This window comes from Pseudonaja textilis, chromosome 3 (assembly GCF_049901715.1).
Source record: "Pseudonaja textilis isolate UNSWEBS1 chromosome 3, rPseTex1.2, whole genome shotgun sequence".
NCBI lineage: Eukaryota > Metazoa > Chordata > Lepidosauria > Squamata > Elapidae > Pseudonaja > Pseudonaja textilis.
Window position 1 is genome coordinate 133,223,006 of NC_141992.1, and position 21,007 is coordinate 133,244,012.

The following is a 21,007-nucleotide window of genomic DNA, read 5'->3' on the forward strand; positions in this document are numbered from 1 at the left end:
ATTGAATGAATAAATAAATTCATAGATTAGTAGAATAGAAATTGAATAAATGGAATTAAGAGAAAAAAAATCAGAACAAGCATGGGCTCAATTTGTCTTTATGAGGAGCATCTGTTGGGATTGGTTTCTTTCTTTGTAGTGCTTGTAACACATGTCATCCTTACTGATTAAAATGTCTCTAAAAATGAAAAAAATATTTTTGCATTTGGTACACTATCTCATAGACAAGTCTATCTAACTGCAGCAACAGCCACATGATCAAACCACAATTTCTTGGAGCAATCGTGGCTAAATAAAGGATGGTCATCATGAGTGAACTTCTTGTCCCCTTCTTGTTCCTCCTTTTGTTACAGTCATATTAGAATGGGGACTCAGTGTACCAATTCTAAAAGTGGGAGATCCTTTAACATGGCAGCATGATTACTCTGGTTGGTAGCTACCTCTTAATTTTTACTGAAGAAGTCTACACTGAAATAAAGATGATCTCAGTGCAAACAAACACTTTATAAATGTTGTACCATCTCAGACATAGAGCCACTGCAAAAAAAAAAGTTTATGCAGCCCAATGCCTGAAGTGGCAGAGCCTACCAGATTCAATATGTTTCTTTCCTCAATGGGAAATAGAAGAGGAAGAAGGGGGAAAGCATTTGGTATGTCTACAACAGGGGTCCCCAACCAGCACTGGGCTGCGGTATGCCAGAAACTGTGCCGCACAAACAAGTGAAGCCCCATCCATGGGATGCAGGCAGCACGCAAAACTATGCCCCCTCCAGTCCGCGGAAAAATTTCTCTTTACAGAACTGGTCCCTGGTGCCCAAAAGGTTGGAGGCCACTGGTCTATAAACAATTAGGGCTTAATGGTTTTACTGGGGGTAGGGGCCCTTTAGATGCACTATGAAGCAGGGTACAAGCAAGAACACTCTCCAAAGTCCTGCTCTTGTGACATTATAGAAAAGATGTGTCCAACCAGCAGCCCATGGGCCAATGTGGTCCTGGACAGCTATTAATGTGGCCCCCACAAGATTGTAAACTTTTAACATTATTTATATCTAAACATGCATTAATTATATTATATATTTCAATTCCTCTTTACTCAAAGCATCCAAAAGTTTGGACATGCCTGCAGAGCGTTACTTAACAGAGTTGGAGAAGAGGATTCAATTTGCTAATATCTTGCCATCACATATACATAAGCAAGGTTTCTCTAAATATGCTTATAAGGCTACAACTCTCCTTTTTATTATTATTCTTTTAATTTTACAAGATTTTTAAAAAAAACAAGAAGAAAAACAAAGAAAAATGAGATTTATAAGCATTACAAGATTAAATTAAAAAAGCCAACTAACGCTAAATAGCACTGTATATTAAAATAACTGCTATCTGTTTATAAATTCAAAACATTATTAAAAGTTATGTAACAATTAACAACAGCTGACAGTCTAATATGAATTATAAATCACAATGAAAACTCACAAAAAAATAATAATGTCTAACCTAAGAATTCTGTTATTTGGCAAACCAAAGACAAGCAAAAAAATTTAAAGCCACATTTCACAACTTCATTTTATAGAATTGTAACCCAAGCATGATTTCTCAGTTGAATTTTGTTTTTCAAAGGCTCTGTGAGGGAGAAAAGGAGATTTTTTAAAAAATAAAGATTGTTGGGGGAAATATGCTGACTCTGTAAACCGCTTAGAGAGGGCTGTAGAGCTCTGTGAAGCAGTTATGTGAGTCTAAGTGCTATTGCTATTGTCCTTTTTTATGTGTGGTGCACGCAACACACATAAAAAGAAGCTGGGGTTTCAATCATGAAGTTACGGCCACCATCTAGACATTTTTTTCAGCCTTTCATGAAGTCAATACTTTGAGGTAGTCTTGGCCAGGAAACCAAGTCCACTAGATTGATTAGAATTATATTTATTGCTAGACATTCTAGGAACAGAACCTTGAAAGCCTAAATGCTGTTTTTCCTTATATCCCAAAGAATTTGGGCAGAAACAGACTGAGTTTCTTCCTAATGTTTTGTTTCCCAGACTTAACCATGTTTTTGTACATATTGTTCTAACCATCTCTGCATAGGTTCCCAAGGTCATCCTGCCCATACCACTTGATCCTTGAGGCAAAAGACAAAATTGTATGTGCCTTCTCCTTTCCATTTAGAAAGTCGAAACATTGGTGATAGGATACTGCCTTCTACTGTTCTCAACCAGTGTACCCAAGTACACAAGTGACTGTTGCATGTTAAACTAACCAGAATGAGAAAGAATGCCTTTTTAAGTTGGAATACAAAGAAAGAACAACAGAAACAGAAGTCAGAGCTGCCAGGAAGTAATACCTCAGGGGAGTTTATTTTATTCATTTATTGATATCCAGAATTGGAGCAACACTTGAGAGTTTTGATCTCAGGAGCCAATTTAATTTAATCTAATTTAAATATAAAATAGTTTTGAATTGAAGTTTGCTGGCTTCTTGTTATCTTTTTTCTGGCTTTGATTTTGAGCAAAGCTGCCTCTTTTATAGCAAACAATCCCCATGAGTTCTCACTTGTTGTTGTTTTAGTTGCAGCAGTATATTCAACAGTAGTTTTGGCATTTTAGGGTTTAAAATTTACTGTAACCAATAAATAGAATGATTTCCTGTAAGCATGTATACTGTTTTTTCAGAAAAGGTGTGCTTTTGTTCTTTCTATCCTTTTTCTTTCCACCTCATTGGTACTCAAAGCTGCTGTTACAGAGTAGTTAATGGGATATATAGGTTCAAGAAGGAAGCAGTCTAGTTTAAGGGCCTAGATCAGTCAGAACTTAACTAACATAAAACTAATTCCACTGCTTCACCTTGCCCAATGATAGGACCAGTAGTGGGATTCAAATAATTTAACAACCAGTTCGTCCAGGGTCAGGTTGGCTGTCATGGGAGGCGTGGCCCAACCTGACACTGGGCGAACCAGTTGCTAAATCACCACCACCAGCCCACTATCAAACTGGATCCTGGGTGCTGTGCTGCACTGGAGAAACAGGCAGTGGAACAGCTGGCATGAGGGAAGGAGGAGGGGCAGGGAGAAGAAAGAGGGAAAGCGGCCTTCTCCTTCCCTTACTCTGACTGCTCCATTGCCCATTTTTCCATTGCAGCTTAGCGCCCAGGATCCACTTTGATAGGTGGGGTGGTAGTGGTGTAATTTAACAACCAGGTTGCATGAACCAGTGCGAACCGGCTGAATCCCACCACTGGGTAGGACTCTTGTCTTGAGCAAGTATAATGTGCTTCCAGTTCTAACATTTAAAAGTACAGGATATGAGTGATCACTATGAGAAATTTAGGGAACACCGGAGGTAATTTATTTCCCTAGCTGGCATACCAGTGGTGAGAAAACATTTTAGCTGTGATTTTTTTTTTTTAACAAAAAAGTTGTAATCATTTCCACACCAGGACTGTGGTTAAAATTAATTAGGGAGTATCTTATTTAGGTCTTTGGAGGCAGAAACCACTATGGAAATGCTAAGAATTAGTCTATTGTGTGTTCATTTTCAGTTCTGCTCTATTGTAGCATGAACCTGGAAAAACAAGAGCTAAAATAACCCACCACCTTCCCATTATTTAACTATTCCCAGGAGTGGACTAGGGAAAGTCCAAAAGCATTGATGTACTCTGCAGAGTGATGGGACCTCCCCCACATCCCAAACTGTGTGAACTCAACCAGATCAATGTCTGGAAACATATGCAATTAATCTACTGAAGATTGCTTTCCCCAAAATCATTTAAATCAATAATTGGTTAGAAAATTATCAACTAATTGTCCAAAAGTATTGAACCTGGAATGGCACAGGAATAAGAGAGAAGGGGGAAAGGAAATTGAAATGTTTCATTTGTGATTTCAATACAATGATTGGGGCCTAATATATTGTCATCATAGAAACTGCAGATACTCATTGTGTAAGATTTCCACTGCTTGGAAAAACTTACTTGTTCAGGTAAACAGCTAAAACAGAATGTAAAGGAAGAATGAACAATTCCTTAATGCATAAAGACTAACCCATTCTAGCTTTCAACTGAGGGTTGCTAGGGAGAGGAATATCAAGGTGTAGTTATAATGTCAAAGACAGAGATTCTCAGGGAAATGTAAAAGCTTGAAAACAGCAAAATTCCTAGGTATTATTCCTGTGAAAGTGTATGTCTAAAGATAATTCAATTGTAACAATTTTGCAGAATTGAGACTCTGTGGCCATGAGGATGCTCGATGATCTATGGAAGACCCAACCTTAACTAATTAAGTTGGTGATTTGTACAGCTAAATAAATTATGCCACAATGTTGTCTTCATAGATGGACATATTTTGGTAATATAGTCCAAGAAATGCTTGATAGGGTTATCAGAAACCAGCATGGAGCACCACAACTATGGCTGATAAAATATTGTTCTTTGCAAAGAACTAGTATGTAGAAATGAAAGTGAGAATAGTATAATGGTTATGGTATTAGGCTGGTATCAAAAAGATCTTGATTCAAGTCTACCCTCAGCCACTGTCAAGTGCAGTAATTAAATCTACACGTGAAGCTTTCAAGTTGACTACTTCATTGTAAAGATAACGGTTCCCTTCTCATATATGTGCTAGTTGTTTCTGGCTCTAGGGGCTCTAGCCTTGCTCATCTCTGTTTCAAAGCCGAAGAGCCAGCGCTGTCCGAAGAGGTCTCCGTGGTCATGTGGCTGGCATGACTAAATGCCGAAGGCACACGGAAAGCTGTTACCTTCCCACCAAAGTGGTCCCTATTTTTCTACTTGCATTTTTACATGCTTTCAAACTGCTAGGTTGGCAGACACTGGGACAAGTAATGGGAGCTCACTCCATTACATGGTGCTAGGGATTCAAACCCCCGAACTGCCGACCTTTCTGATCGACAAGCTCGGCGTCTTAGCCACTAAACCACTGCATCCCTTACTTCATTGTAGTCTACCTATAACAGGGGTCCCAACCCCTGGTCCTTGCCATGTCAGAAACTGGACTGTGCAAACAAGCCAAGCTCCATCTGCAAGATGCTGGCAGCATGCGAAACCACGCCCCTTCCAGTCTGCAGAAAACCAGTTCCTGGCGCCCCAAAAGTTGGGGCCCACTGACCTATAATACACCAGAATCTCTCCAGACTGCTTACCTTCTCTTGGGAACAAGAAGATAAAGCCTTGTAGAAATTGGCAGGGGCGGCTCACTGTGGAAGACAGCAATTCAAGGCAAATTCCCCACTGGATCCCTCCTCTTTGCCTGGCTGGCAGATTCCCAACAGCCATGGAGGCTCATAGGGTGATTTTAACTCAGTTATAGTCTTTTGTCTCAGCCAATCTAAAAAAAAAATAGTGGGAGGAGTGCTGTGTACATAGCCTTGAATCCCTAGAGCAAAGGCAGGACATACATCTAACAAATAAACAAATGAGATAAACTCCTACTTGGATATTTGATTCAATTTAGATTTGCGCTGTAATTCAGTTCCAATCAAACTATAATCAATGCAGTTTGATTCAGACATCTGAACTGCTTTGGAGACAGTATTTCTAAAGGCACAGAATCTAGCATCAGAATGCCTGGTTTGAGTCAGATCCGTTTGCTAATTCTGTTTGGAAATATAGTTCAGTTTAGAGATCCAATCAAATCACCTTTGAACTGAATTACCAAATCAAATATTCAAGAATGGATTTTTAAAAACAAAAACAAAAAAACCCACACACAACACATCAGGAGGGGGATTATAAAACAAGTCATTCTGAAGAAAAAGGTCTAATTTGGCAAGTAGTTCTAAAAAAAAGAAGAAGAATGCATAAAGAGAAATCTAGAAATTCAACAGGGCTGTCTGTTTCTCAAGCGTGGAGGGGAAATGAGAGGTTGAAGTACAGCATAATTTCCTTCTGGGAAAGGAAGATAAACATTTTGACTCTGTGAGAATTCAGGAAGTGTACATTTTCAGCCTGTGGATAGATTGATGGATTGGTGGTTGGAACAGAGTAATTCACTAAGCAGTAAGCTGGATCTCACAAACACCACCACCACCACCACCCCACACACACATCTGTGCATTTTTCCTGCACAACTTATTCTGCACCAGTTTTTGGAACTTTTGAGACAATAAAAAGGAGAGAGAATTTTACAGACTGTGTAGAGCATTTTCCCTTTATTCATTCATTCCCCTCACCCCCACAACCTGCTATTCAGACAACTGGTAAAACAAGGATGGCTGACAAGTTAGACATCATAAAACTCAGACTAACACCATCAACATCTATTATGTTAGAAAGATTATAAAATCATTATAGCAACTGGCTACCCCCAAGCTCATAATCATGTGTGCCATCAGCTGCCTGCAAAGGCTCCAATTATCCAAAGCAGCAACATGATTGGAAAGAGTGGGGAAAACAATAGCACAAACTGCAAATACACAGACAACAATTTGCCTTTTGTGTGTGTGTGTGGCTTTTTTACTCTGTCTGAAAACATACCAACCAACAAAATACCAACTGCTGCACAGCTGTTCCTGTTGCAGGAACACAACTGATCTACCCATGAAGACTGAGTGCAAAGACTGAAAATGCTACCAGTGGCACCTGTGGCAAACAAGCTCCTTTATAGACCTTTTTCTACACTGTACCATCTGCATGCATGAATAGGGAAAAAAGGAGAAACATTTTTGTGCAAAGTCAAAGAGCTAACCTAAAAAAATCAACTGAGGACAAAAAGGGGAACTGATAGCACAGAAAAGAGATGTCAAGGGGTTGGTGTTAGAAAATGGTTTCATAACCTACTAATGGTAACTCAGTGATGGTGGGGTTGCAAAATAATTGTCGAAAGTGTTGAAGAAGCAAAAATATTAAGCAATGCTCTGTTACCATGTAATGATAAAACAAAAAAACTGACTTTTGTCAGGTAGAGAAGAAAGCACAAAAGGGTTCTATACCTGTTTCCTTATAATGCTACTTTCCTTGTTACCTGTGGCTTTCTTTTGATAACCAAAACATAAACTGTTATTAAAATAGTTCATACTGTATCCATTGGTGCAGAAACTGCATCCATTGGCGAGATCACAAATATATGTATGTATGTATGTATGTATGTATGTATGTATGTATGTATATGTATGTATGGTATTCAGCTTTGTTCGGGTATTTTCCCACATCATTATAGTTCTGCTTTTAAAGTTGTAGCAACGTTTCGGCAGAATCTCATCTGCCATCATCAGGCTTCTGTATTGTGTTCGTCTGTGAGTCAGACTCACAGACTCACACTATACAGAAGCCTGATGATGGCAGATGAGATGCTGGTGCTGCAAAATTACCTACACTGTCCATGTGCAAAGGGGAATGCCACACAACAGTCTGTCACTGTGTGTTCTGTGGACAAGTCTGCTAAAATTAAACATAGCATCTGTTCATCCACAGAATAAGAGAGAAGAAAATCTGCAAAATGTACAGGTATAAAATTATTCTGCGTTAAGGGAGTCAGAGAAATTTCTGAGATTGATCTATGGAGCTGATACTTCAAGGGAGGTCTGAGAAGGCCAACCTTAAGAGGGTCTGCCAAAAAGAAATTGAGGAAGAGCTTGGAAAGTTGGAGGGCTTCTTTGGTGGTCCAATCACATCCTGAAGAATGTGCTTCTGGTTTAAATGTCAACACTGGCATTGCAGAAGTGGCATTTCAGGGCAACGAAATGTCTGGTCCTCCACATTTGCTTCTACTCAGGAAGCTCGGTTGCTTAATAAAGTTATGGTGTCAAGAGGACAAGAGCCACAGGCTTTGAAGTTCCTTCCCTGTTGAATTGTCCAGGCAGAAAGCAGAATGATCCACAGAGATCACGTCCACAGGAAATGTGAAGATGATTGAATTGAAAGCTAGTTTAAGAAATATCTTTCTGGTGTTTTGTCATCTATACAATTGTAACTCTTATCTAGACTACTGCAAAATCAAGCACTCCTGGTTTGCATCTTATTTTTCTCTGCAGATCCTCTGCAAGATGTTGCTTTGAGTGTTGACAGTTGCACCTATGTAGCCAGCAGAGATGTTAACATCCGATTAGCAACTGTTTTAAGTAAGTATAGCAATTCACTGCTCTGTAGTGCTCCATCACAGTACACGTGGGCAGTTACTCAATGGTTAAGAGAATGCTTTGTGTCCTGAATTAAAATTATCAGCTATAAATTATTTGTTTTATCATTAGGTTAGGTTCTAAAACAATTTTGTGTCACAAATCAAAGAGAAAACAGAATAAAAACAGAGTACTTTACAAACAAGCATATGGCATCCAATTGGTCCATATACCTCCTTCATCAAGGGGGCCCCAATTCACCCTAACCCAAAGTCTGAGGGAAAAGGCAGGTCTTCAGTGCCTTCTGGAATGTGATCAGGGTGGGAAATGGAACCACATGATCTTGGGGGGCGGGGCAGGGGGGGTCTCATTCCAAGGGTAGGTACTGCAATAGAGAAGGCACACTTCCTGGGTTCTAATAGATGCCATTGTTTAATCCAAGGGAGGTGGAGCACACCAACTCTGCCAGCCTATGCTGGCGAAGCAGAAACTAGGGAATATTTGTGTTGCTAAGTAAGCTTCCTTCTGGAAAGGCATAGACTGGTGCTTGCCCTGAAATATCTTAACCAGATATGTATTTCTAATAAGTATATAACTGCCCAATATATTGTAGTCAGGGGTGGGATTCTATCAGTTCGGACCAGTTCTACAGAACCGGTTCTTACCATTCTGTGCAGTATTGGCAAATCGTGCCACTGGACTATTGGTTTAGGGAATCAATTTCACTCATTAATACACCTGAAACGTTTCCCTCAAACAGTCTAGCCCTGCTAATTTTTGGATGATGATGACAAAGATTGCCTCTTAACATGGTTTGCAACCAACCCAGTCTCTTAAAATCTGAAATTAAAGTCCATTTTTTACTAATGTGTTCACTTAAACCAGGTTTTGGAAGGTGATTAGGATTTGGACACCCCACCCCCCCCAAAAAAAATGGTTTACACAATGTACAATTAAACTTTGGAATTTGCTACACTGGATGTGTTAGGGGCTACAGGCACAGCTGGCTTCAAAGATTGGGCCAATTCATAGAAGTCATGGCCATCAATGACTATCAGTCTTCCTGGTAGAGTGACTGTCTCTGAAGGCCATCTACAAGTAACCCTGATTTTTTTAGATCTAGCTAGTTTCATTCAACTCTGGTCTTGCAAGAATCAAATAGGTTTTTAAGCCAGCCCGAACCACACTATAATGTTGTCCCAAGCATGAACCTTACTGAGGATGGATTTTATACTTGTTAGATCAAAACCAAACTCCCACTATATCCCAATGAAGATATTTCTCTTAAGTAATTGAGTGTAAGTTGGAATGTCCATTTGCTTTAAATTTGGAGATAGGTGAGATATGTTGTATAAAGCACACTTCACACACACGTGCATTATCACTCTCCCTCCTTTTATGAAAACTAAGCAAAGTGGCAAGGTCTTGTTCTTACGGACTTCCTGGTAAGATTCATACTACATCTATTCTACAGGGCACGCCATCAATGAACTCTCTGTGGATTTCAGTCTTACTATCAATGGACAGATTGTACCACTTTACAGCAAACAACTCTGTGAACGAAATCAGCCCCAGTTTCAATTCTGTGGAAAGAAGAAAGGAGGTAATTTTTTTTCCTACAACGGCATTGAAAAAAAGTGACATTTTTCACACTAATGACTGTTTCAGCATCTCCATGTTTACATAATCAAAATTTAGATGCTTGGCAACTGGCATTGTCCTGGCTCATGGGATCACCATTTGGGATCTTCTGACATGCAAATTCAATGGGGAAGTCAGATTCACTTAACAACCACTTTACTGACTTAACAACTGTGGTGATTCACTTAACAGCTGTGGCAAGAAAGGAAAAAAATGGGGCAAAACTCATTTAACATGTCTCGCTTAGCAACAAAAATTTTAGCCTCAGTTGTGGCTGTAAGTTGAGGACTATCTGTACTTCCATGAAAAAAACCCAAGTCTGCTCTTTGAGACAAGTGACTTGGAAGTGGCAGATCCAAACTGGATTCTTGACTCACAAACAATTACAAAGTACTCCATTACTTCCTGGTTATGTCCCCAATTACTGCCCTTCGAGGAGAGTACGCATACCGAGAGGTGTGCATACCGTTTCCTATAATGGCTGCCATAATGCTCCCTCTTTGACATTTTAGAAGTCTACTAAGAAGCTGTTCCTGGTTTCTGAATGCTTGTTTTTCACTTCTTGGAAGTTGTTACATGTATTTCGCTGATTGTGTTTTATTCTGGGATCTTAATATTGGTTGTTATATTGATTTGTGATATGTGGCGGTTATACTGTCTTTGTTATGTTTTTATCTCACCTTATTCAGAATCAGTTGTAACAAAGAGCAGCCTGGAAATTCTGTAAATAAAGTAAAGAAAATATTTAGTAGGAAATTTCACATAGTCGTGTATCTTAAAGAAATATTCTCAAGGCAAATGCTGTTGGCAAAAATATCCATTTATTTAAGAGAGGCACATGAAAGTTCTAGCTACTGTTAATTCTGTGTTATCCAAAGGAAGGTCACATTTGCACAATACTAATACATAATTGAATACATAACTGAAAATATATTGTGCTAATAACAATTTTTAACTATCAGTAAGGAAACATCCATTCACATGAGGGATGTATCAGTGAGTTCAGAGGAACCCAAGTTCACCAAAGATGAACTTGGTGGAAGGAAGGAAAAGCCCTAAGAACAGAGAAGAAGCCAAAACAACTCATTAGTGGTTGAACAGGAACCTTGGAATTCTAGCTAATTGAGGTACAAGAAATCCAACCAGATGGAAAAATAGAATGTTATAAATAAAAACTTTTTATAAAAAAAAGAAAAGAAAAATAGAATGTTATATACAGGATGAGTTACCACTTATATTGCAGTGATGGTTGAGCACCTCTTGAAAATCAACAACATAAAGTGTGGTGAAGAATACAAAAACAAATAATTTATCTCTAGTTTATCACTGATTAACTAGAAAAAAACAAGAGCTTGACTATAAGAAGACAGAGAGTCAGTCTGGTGTGGTAGCATAAGGTAACAAACTAGAAACCAGACACTTGTGAGTTTTAGTTCTACTTAGGCACAAAGCCAGCCTGTGATCTTGCACCACTTTCTTTCAGCCCTTGGTAGAAGGCAATGGCAAATGATGTCATGAAAAATGTAGGGACTTATCCAGGCAGTCACCAGAAATTTAAAAAAAAGTAATTTGAAGGCACAAAACAAAGAGACAGAGGACATAAACAAAAAAGCAAATCAGAAATAAGAGCTTTGAAAGTATAAGCTTTGGTCTATTTTCATAATTAGAAAGTTGAAGAGGATTGTGTTAATAAAAAGTTATAATCTTCCCTGAGATTAATAACAATGTCAATTAACATCCTGTCAGTGTGAGCGAGAGTTGAGGGCTGTTTGGAAAGTGAAACGGTATTTGCTGTGTGAGCAAGAAGGAGACAGCAAGGAGCCCGGGCTGTGAAACTAAAAGTGAAAGTGAAACTCCTCTCCTCTGCTTGTGTTTTGCATTTGGAACATATTTCTTTCCAGGTGGGGAGGAGGAGTAGAACTCCTTAGCATCAGAGCGTGTTAATATTATATGAAATGCTAATGCTCATTTAAAAAAATCCTTTCTTGGTGAACACCTAGAAGCCAAGAGGAAGATACGTGCCAAATTTAAAGTTTGTAGGCTTTACGGTTCTGGAAATTTTGTGATGATGTGTGAGTGGTATTTTGCTTTTATATAGAGAGATTTAGAAATTTGGGCTAGGAATTAGAGGTTCTCTGCTTCGTCAAACAGCTGATTAATATCACCTGCTCTGCTTAATAATTCTGTTTCACATATATGAATACATAGATAGTGGACCAAATGAGAAATGAGCATCATTTACAGCACAATATGATAATCAAACAGATTCAAAGGTATCTTAAGTCTTTCATGTTGACATCTTAATCAGAGTTATAATCATGAATACAGTGCAGTGAGCTTCATGCTGATGCCACAATCCATCCATTAAGATGTGCTCTGAGGATCTGCTAGCACAATTTTTATATAGCTCAAAGATACCAGGCAATAATAACCAAATGCCATCTAAGCACACAATCATGCAAATTATGGACATGTGACTGATGACAAACTTAAATTCTCATATGCTCACAAATCTCCCTGACAGCTACCTCATTCTGAGGAAGTACTTAATAAAAAAGAAAGAAAACCTCTGGAAAATCCAAGAGAAAGAAAAGCGATCTATTGAAGAAGCCACACAAACAGTCTCTTATGCAGACAAATGGAAAGCCATGTTCTTTCATTATTGTTTGTTTCTTCATTCAACGTACACAGCTGTCCTTCTCACATACACGACCCTGGATGGCTTAACAAAGTTTTTTTTTAAAAAAAAATCCACCAAAACACATAAATGCAAAAATGAAATATTGTAACTATTAAAATCATAAAAATATAACCAGTGGGAAAACATAGTAAGCTCGTTAATAATACAGCCCCTTTGCTGGTGCCACAGCATCACTGCCAGATTTCCAGGTCAGATGGAAGAGCCATGACTTCAGGTCCTTCTGGAAGGCCAGTCATGTTGGCACCAGACTGCCTACTGGAGGAGTAATGATCCAGGTGCTATAGCAGAAATGGCTCTCCTTCTGGGTCTCATCAGTGATATTCCTTTGTGTTGGATGTGTGCATTCCTGTAGGACCTGTGGCAGTGGTGGTATTCTACCGGTTTGACTCGGTTCTCCCGAGCCGGTAGTGCTTATAAGCAGTGGAGACCAATCCAGTTCTCTCCGACACTCTGCTGTTGGGCCCGCCTGGGCTCCCATGCTAACCTTTTATTCCCTGCTTTTGAAGCGCAGCTGCTTTGCACAACACAGGGAGAGCGCAGGATTGCAGGAGGAGAGTCAGAAAACCTCTGCGCCTGTGCAAAGTACGCGTTTGCCCCACGCAGATGCGCAAAGTGTGTGCGCATGCGGAAAGCGTGCCCACCAAACCACACCCACCGAACCGGTGGTAATATTGTTTGAACCACACCACTGACCTGTTGGGATGGGTAGATGTGATTGGAGAGAGAGAGAAAGACTCTCTCAAATAGGGACCACCTCAGTTTTAGGACTCAGAATCTCTGAAACTTGAAAAAGAAAGGAAGTTGTAATGATATATACTGCAACATGTCACTTCTGATTAGATTACATGAATCAGTTGAAGATATAACCCCCCAAAATCTTTATTAGGATTCCAAAAACAAATAAACTAATATTAGTTTATTAAAATATTTAGTTACTAATATTTTAAAAATTCCTTTCAAGTTATTTATTGTTCTGCCATAAATTTTGCAGACTCATTCATCAGTTATTATAAATCTAGCAGGTTTTGGGTGTCCATCAATACATACAGATAGTCTTCAACTTACAACAGTTCATTTAGTGACCATTTGGCACTGAAAAAAGTGACTTATGACTGCTATTCACATTTACGATGGTTGCAGCATACCCATGGTCACATGATCAAAATTCAGTTCCTTGACAAATGACTCATATTTATGATGGGTTGCAGTGTCCCAGGGTCATGCGATGCACCTTTTGCGACCTTCTGGCAAGGAAAATCAATGGGGTAAACAGATTCACTTAATAACCATATTACTAGCTGAACAACTGCAGGGATTCACTTAGCAACTGAGGCAAGAAGGGTTGCAAAATGGGGCAAAATCCATTGAACAAATGTCTTGCTTAGCAACAGAAATTTTGGACTGAATTGTGATTGTAAGTTGAGGATCACCTGTACTAGACAACCCACCCTCCAGATAAAATGGGGGTCTTTTTAGGAAGAATATTAGTTGTTTTTTAAAAGCAACTTTAATTTTATGCTGGCACCCAGTTGATTAAATGTTTGCCTGTTGGAAACATATGTAATATTCCATGAAACCTACACAGTGATTACATAAGGGAAAATCAAAATATATCCTGTGCACAACCATATCTCCAAGGTCAAGGGGAAGAAAGAAAAAATGTTAGCTAACTGACAAAAATATAACTACAATGAGAGGAGAAAAGAACCTTCAGAATTGATCCAGCCCCTTCCCTGACATCATTCAGTTATAAAGTACCACTTTTGGTGGTGAACAGCATCCCTCTCTACCCCTCTCCCTCTCTCTCCCTCTCTCTCTCTCTACCCCTCTCCTTCTCCTTCCCTCCCTTTCTCTCCCCATCCCTCCCTCTCTCCCCCTTTCCCCCCCTTCCTCTTTCTCCCTCTCCCTCCCTCCGTCCCTCTCTCTCCCCCTCTGTCCATCTCTCTCCCCCTTCTCCCTCTCTTCTCCCTCCCTCTCTCTCTCTCTCTCTCTCTCACACACACACACACACACACTGGGGAACCAGGAGAAGATTGTAAAGGAAATCCTCGCCCCAGCCTGGCTCTGGCCAAACACTGAAGGGAAACCAACATGAGTCTGGAACTCAGCCAAGCTGAGGCAGCTAGTAGAAAGCCACCGATCAGGACTGAAACAAAACATAAACTTTGAAGAGTTTTTTGTTAGTAGACATTCTGCCTTTTGTTGTTGTTGTTGTTTCAGGACGCCTTTAAAGTATGCATGCATAGTTCTGCTATTATTCTTTCTCTGTGGAAAAATCAAAAAGATAAACAAGAACATTTGGGCAGGGAATGTAAGGAACTTCTAAGCACATATGCAGCATGACCTACACCAGAATTATAAATAGTTCAATGACCATTAAACAAAGAATCTAACTTCCTCAAGGCACTTAACAGACTATTAATTGAATCATATGAGAGTAAGGCATCTTGGTTGAAACAGCAATGCAATGCAATATTATCTCACTATTACATAAAAATTCTGATTCATTTTGTCATTCATCTGTTTAGAAGTCTTGTCTGCTTACAGTTTGCTTGTTTTTAAGCAATATGTGTTAAGTTTGGGCAATGAGAGGCTGAACCAGAGCATGAGTGCAACAATACTTTATTATAACAATAAAGGGCTGACCGTGCTTGCCATGCCAGGAACTGGCTCGCAGCAATCAGCGACTGGTTGGACCCCGCAGCCTGCTTATATAGCTGGCTGCTGGGGAGAACCAGCCAATGAGGAAAGGGGAAGAACGCCCACTCAAAGTGAGTGGACCTGAGTGAGAACTCCTAGAGTTCTCAGGACATAACACCCCTTCCCCCCAGATGCGAACATGCATAGTCTTTGAGGTAGGCAGGAGGTTTATGTTGGCGCCCGGAACGGCGTAGCTCTGGAACATCGTCTGTCCGTCCGGGGTCTGCCTGGGAAGGCAGAGTCGGCAAAGTGTCACCAGTGTGCCCCTCGGTTTGGGCCTGCCCAGGGCTCGTAGGGTTGATCGCTGGGGATGTACTCTCGAAGGCTGGATCGGGCTGGCCAACTGTCTGGGCGCCGCTGTCTGTGTTCGGGCTTCGGACCCGGCTGTAGGTGTGAACTGATCGCCGGGCGTGATGTGGATGTGAGGCTGAGGATGAAGCCTCCCTCGTCTAATGCCTCTGGGTCCCTGCTGGCGATGGTGCTGAGGCGTCTGCGCAGTTGGTCTATGTGCCTTCTCCAGACGCTGCCATCCTCCAGTCTGACCCGACACGACCGTGCCCGGTGATGGCTACGATCTCGCCCGGGATCCACAGGGGGTCTCCAGCGAAGTTCCTCGCAAAAACTGGCTCCTGTAAGATAAAATGTCTAACCCCCGATGAGGAAGCGAGGGGAGAGTCAGGGCAGTATTGTGGGTGTAGTCTGTCCAATACAGTCCTCAGACGCCTGCCCATCAGGAGCTCAGCTGGGGACTTATTGGTGACTGAACAAGGAGTTGAGTGCTGGCTCATCAGGAACCGCGAGAGTTTGTGGTGCCAGTCATCCTTGTTGAACCTTGCCAGGGCTTCCTTAGTGGTCCTGATGGCCCTTTCAGCCAACCCGTTACTGGCAGGGTGAAATGGCGCTGTGAAAATGTGGCGGATACCCAGGTTGGCAGCGGCGCGCTGAACTCAGTCGATGCGAACTGTGGGCCATTATCGGAGACAATGGAGTCGGGTAGCCGTGCGTAACGAACAGGCGTGTTAACACGTTGGTGATTGCTAGTGTGGTGGTCGTGGATAGCTGTGCTACGTCAATCCATTTGGAATAGGCGTCCACGACCACTAGGAACATCTTCCCATGCAGAGGGCCGCTAGGGTCGATGTGAATTCTGGACCAAGGAGCGCTGGCGTTTTCCCATCTAGTAGGGGTGGCAATGGGGGAGCAGGACGGGATTCCTGGCAAATGTTGCAGGAACTTACCCAATTGACAATGTCCTTGTCTAGACCCGGCCACCACACGTAGCTGCGTGCTAACGCCTTCATTCTCACGATGCCAGGATGTCCCTCGTGCAATGCTTCCAGAACTCGGCAGTGCGCAGTGAGGCCGGGATGACCACTCGAGTGCCCCATAGTAGACAGCCCTGCAGACTTGACAATTCCTGCATGCGAGTCTTAAAAGATGTGAATTTGTTATCAACATTGCCACCCGGCCACCCCCTCCTCACCCAGTCGAGCACCTGGGCGAGTGTTCGGTCTGTCTTGGTTTTAGCAGCAATGTCCAGGGCAGTGATGGGTAGGTCCAACTGAGTGATCTCGAAAATAGCGTGGACAGGAGCAGGGTCTTCAGCCGGGCAGGTAAGGGGCAGCGACTGAGGGCGTCAGCGTGGGACAGTGTTTTACGCGGGCGTGTGTATAAGTCTGTAGGAGTAGGCTGCTAGAAAGAGAGTCCACCTTGTCATCCTAGGGGAGAGGACTTGAGGGGTCTGCTTGTCCCGCCAGGAGGCCCAGAAGGGGTTTGTGGTCCGTGACCAGCTCGAAAAAATGGCCAAAAAGGAATTCGTGAAATTTTTCACGGCTGCAACACCTGCTAGGGCTTCCTTATCGATCTGGCTGTAATTGCGCTCCGTAGCAGAGAGCGTCCTTGAGAAAGGCGATGGGAGCCTCGGCGCCATTGGGAAGCCTGTGACTTAGTACCGCCCCAATTCCAAAAGGGAGGCGTCTGCTGCCAGTACCAAAGGGAGGTTAGGGTCGAATTGAATAAGTACTGCCTCTGACGTGAGTAGTGATTTGACGGCGTTAAAGGCATGGTCTTCCTTGTGCCCCCAGTGCCATGGTGACTTTTTATCCAGTAATCTGTGTAGGGGTTCAGCTACTGATGCTTTATGGGGCAGAAAGGATGCGTAAAGTTCAATAGCCCCAAGAACGCCTGTAGTTCAGTTTTGGAGGTTGGAGTGGGTGCCTCGTGGATTGCCTTAACCTTGGACTCCAGGGGTGAATGCCAGAGGCGTCAATTTTATAACCCAGAAAGTCCACCTGTCTAGTGGCAATGGCACATTTTTCTTTTTTCAACTTGAGGCCATGCTGTCTGAACCTCTCTAACACAGCTCGAACTCTTTGGAAGAGTTGGGGTCTGTCCCTGGCCGAGACTAAGATGTCGTCAAGTAGGGTACTACACCAGGAGGCCCTGCAAAATCCGGCTCCATGAGGGATTGAAAAATACCGAGGGCAACACTTACGCCAAATTGGAGACGCTTGCATCGGAAGGCACCCCTGTGAGTGACAATTGTCTGGAGTTCCGCTGTTTGGTTATCTACAGGGAACTGTTGATATGCTTGAGACATGTCCAATTTAGCAAAAATGCTGCCTGGTTCGAATGTGTGTAATAAGTGCTGGATGATGGGCACAGGATAAGCGCTAACTTGTAGAAATTTATTGATTGTCGTCTTGTAGTCCAAGCAAATTCTCAGGCTACCGTCTTTTTGAGGGTGTGACAATGGGCGTCTCCCACTTGGCGAAATCTGTTGGCTCAATGACCCCTTGTTTTAATAGTTTATCCAATTCTGCATCTAGTTTTGGCCGAATAGCAAATGGGACCCTACGCGGTTTTAGCCTGATTGGGACTGCTTGGGGGTCAACTGAGAATGAGATGGGGTACCGTTATAACACCCCAGCTCTTCGCTGAACACATCTGAGTAATCAGCGAATAAGGAGTCAGTGTCTGAGGTTGAGACAGCATGGACTCCTGTTAGCCCTAGGCCGAGATGGGGAAACCAATCGAGCCCCAATAAGGTGGGTAGATTGCCGTTAACTACCACTAGAGGTAGGTGACCTTTAAAAGCTTTAAAACTGACAAGAAACTTGCCTCTGCCGATTACAGGAATGGTCTTCCCTGGTAGTCCTTCAGGCCAAACTGGCATCTCTGGAGCCGGCTAGTGGATAGGCTTGGTTGAGCCTCTTAAGGGTGTTCCACGAGATAATTGAGAGCGCTGACCCTGTGTCAACCTCCATGCGGCACGGTTTACCTTCTAGGGAGACGGAGAGAGAAATTTTACTAACAGTGTGGCAAGTGTGCTTGGCAAGGTGATGTGTGCGACAGTTCAATACTTGCCTCTGTGGTCCCGAGTGCGAGGAGGTGCCTTGTGCTGAGCTTTGGGGGCTTGGCAGACTCTCGTGATGTGTCCCCTTTTATGGCAGTTATTGCAGGTGGCTCCTTTAAACTTGCAGGTGGCCCTCTGATGAGATCCCCACAGGCTAGGCACAGGGTGATGTGCTTGGGTGGACCGATGTTTTCTTGTTTGGCTCCTACCTGCGGCCGTCTGTCGTTGGATAGGCGGTGGACTTCGTTTTCATCACTGATGGTTTCCTCTGCTACCACCTCCTCGGAGTGGACTGGAAGTGATGTCAGCTTGGCACTTGGGCCCTGGATTTCGGTGGCTGAGTTTGTTGCCAGCTCAGCTGCCAAGGCTTCTCGACTGCTTGTGCGAGGTTGAGGTCTTTTTGCAGAAGGCGCCTTTGCAGGTGGAGGTCCTTGACCCCGCAGACTAATTGATCGAGGAGCATGTCCTCCAGGTAGGTTCCAAACCCACAATGCAGTGCTGCTGTTCTGAGAGCGCCATATATTGATTGATGGTCTCCTTGCTCGATTGCTTCCTCATACGGAAGGTGAATCTCCTGGCAATCTGTGAGGGCCTGGGGAATAGTGGTTAGTGAGAATTTCAAGTAACTCAGACCACGGAACGCTTTTTCAACTCACGAGGAGCCACAAGCGCTGCGGCAGTATCAGACGGTGGCTCCGCAGTAGATTAGGAAATACGATTTTTCCGATGCTCCCCGCATCCGCCAGGCCAACTGCATCGATATAATGATTAAAGCGGTTCTTATACGATTCCCACTTCTCCTCGTCTGGTTTGAACGCCGGGAAAACTGGATTGGAACTCATGGTGCTGGGGCCGGTTGAACAACCTGAGGAAAAAATCTCTCTGGGGCAGCAGACAATGTTTTAGTGCCCGTGGTGGGCAAGTGATTTCAGCTCAGGAGAGGCTGTTTGCAATCTCTCTTTTCTCTCTGGGTTAACCACGTTAGGCTGTTAGCCATTGAAGGCGTTTTGGATTCGCGCCTGAGTGGGCGTCAGTGACTGGCTACAGCGCTGTGCTGTACCTTTAGGTTTGAAATTCAAATGACAACCGTTTGAATTTCGCGCCTGATACTGAGCGGCTGCGGCTCGCAGCGCTTCACTTTCCCTGTAGCTGGGCCAACAAGCGGCTACAGACGCTTCTAACTCTCGATTCTGACCGCTCTCTCTAGCTGCGGATCAGCGTTCGCTTCTTATGGCTTGCTGGCCGCTTTCTCTGTCAGCGGATCAGCGTTTGCTCTTTTTGTTTGCTCTTTTTGTTGGCTGACCGCTCTCTCTGGCTGCGGATCAGCGTTTCTTATCGCCGGCCGATCGCTCTCTCTGGGCTGCGGATCGGCGGCTAGTGACTCAGCGGTTGCATGGTGCTTCTGGTAGCCATCCCACCTTCGTCGCCAGTGTTAAGTTTGGGCAATGAGAGGCTGAACCAGAGCATGAGTGCAACAATACTTTATTATAACAATAAAGGGCTGACCGTGCTTGCCATGCCAGGAACTGGCTCGCAGCAATCAGCGACTGGTTGGACCCCGCAGCCTGCTTATATAGCTGGCTGCTGGGGAGAACCAGCCAATGAGGAAAGGGGAAGAACGCCCACTCAAAGTGAGTGGACCTGAGTGAGAACTCCTAGAGTTCTCAGGACATAACACCATGTATTTGCAATTTTTACGTTTCCTAGAATATTCTGACCAACTCCACTTTCTTTCAGTGACTGTACTATGACTATTACTCCACACCTACAATTATTCATCATATGTTTATTAATTTTTCATTCAAGGACTGAAGGCAGCACATCGAGTTTTCCCTTATTATATTTTTTCTCTATTTTCTACATCTTGGTAGGGTCCTTGCAGGATGCTAATGGCATTAAAGCATCAGCTACAGAGCATCAGAAATATTTTGGATTATCTGAATCCCTTCCAGGAAGAGTTCAATCCTGCACATAGGTTTGAAACTGTTGAACATCCTGGGTTAGGATCTTTTATAAAGTAAATGTGCCTAGATAGAGTTTAGTAGCTTTTACCATGGTATCCATTAAATCCTTTACAGGGGTTGAGGTTAAGGCCCTTTCACGTGGTTATTCTACTTCTTTCTGAGTGGATAGTTCTAGCTGGCAGTCCTGAGGGAGGAATAGTCAAATTCCTGGTCACTCCTCTCATTAGAAATCTGGAGTACCACCTTAAGATACAAAGCCATTTGGGGGACCTTGGGCCAGTTCCTCTCTCTCAGCCCTAGGAAGTAGGCTGGATAGGAAATAGGAAGAAAAACCTTGCCAAGAAAACTGCAAGGACTTGTCCAGGCAATCTCTGAGAATCAGACATGATTAAACAGAAGGAAAAAATATAAATCAATATATGGATGATATCCTGTTTTATATCACCACCTGTGGACAATAGTGGGGGTAGTTGGAGTCTGCAGGCTATGAGTAATTAAATGGGACAAAACAAGTTTAAACTGAATTCCAACAAGATGTGTTTACTATGACTTACCTGTCAATGAATACTTCAGCTTCAACCATAACAAC

The 21,007-nt window shown here is 42.7% G+C and overlaps 1 protein-coding gene and 1 long non-coding RNA gene across 3 annotated transcripts in view; one reads left to right on the plus strand and one right to left on the minus strand.

Moving 5' to 3' along the window:
• Nucleotides 1-21,007, minus strand: part of LOC148126329 (uncharacterized) — a 76,792-nt gene that overhangs the window by 21,987 nt on the left and 33,798 nt on the right. For both annotated transcript variants that reach the window (XR_015743103.1, XR_015743102.1), the window contains exons 3-5: nt 13,093-13,182; nt 10,379-10,419; nt 5,145-5,329 (exon numbers count right to left, since the gene is read on the minus strand). This is a non-coding gene — a long non-coding RNA (uncharacterized LOC148126329). The remainder of the gene's footprint in view (nt 1-5,144; nt 5,330-10,378; nt 10,420-13,092; nt 13,183-21,007) is intronic.
• LY86 (lymphocyte antigen 86) overlaps nt 1-21,007 on the plus strand; it is a 31,771-nt gene that overhangs the window by 7,172 nt on the left and 3,592 nt on the right. The window contains exons 2-3 of the mRNA XM_026715050.2: nt 7,974-8,060; nt 9,532-9,660. Coding sequence (XP_026570835.1) covers nt 7,974-8,060; nt 9,532-9,660 — 216 coding nt within the window. The remainder of the gene's footprint in view (nt 1-7,973; nt 8,061-9,531; nt 9,661-21,007) is intronic.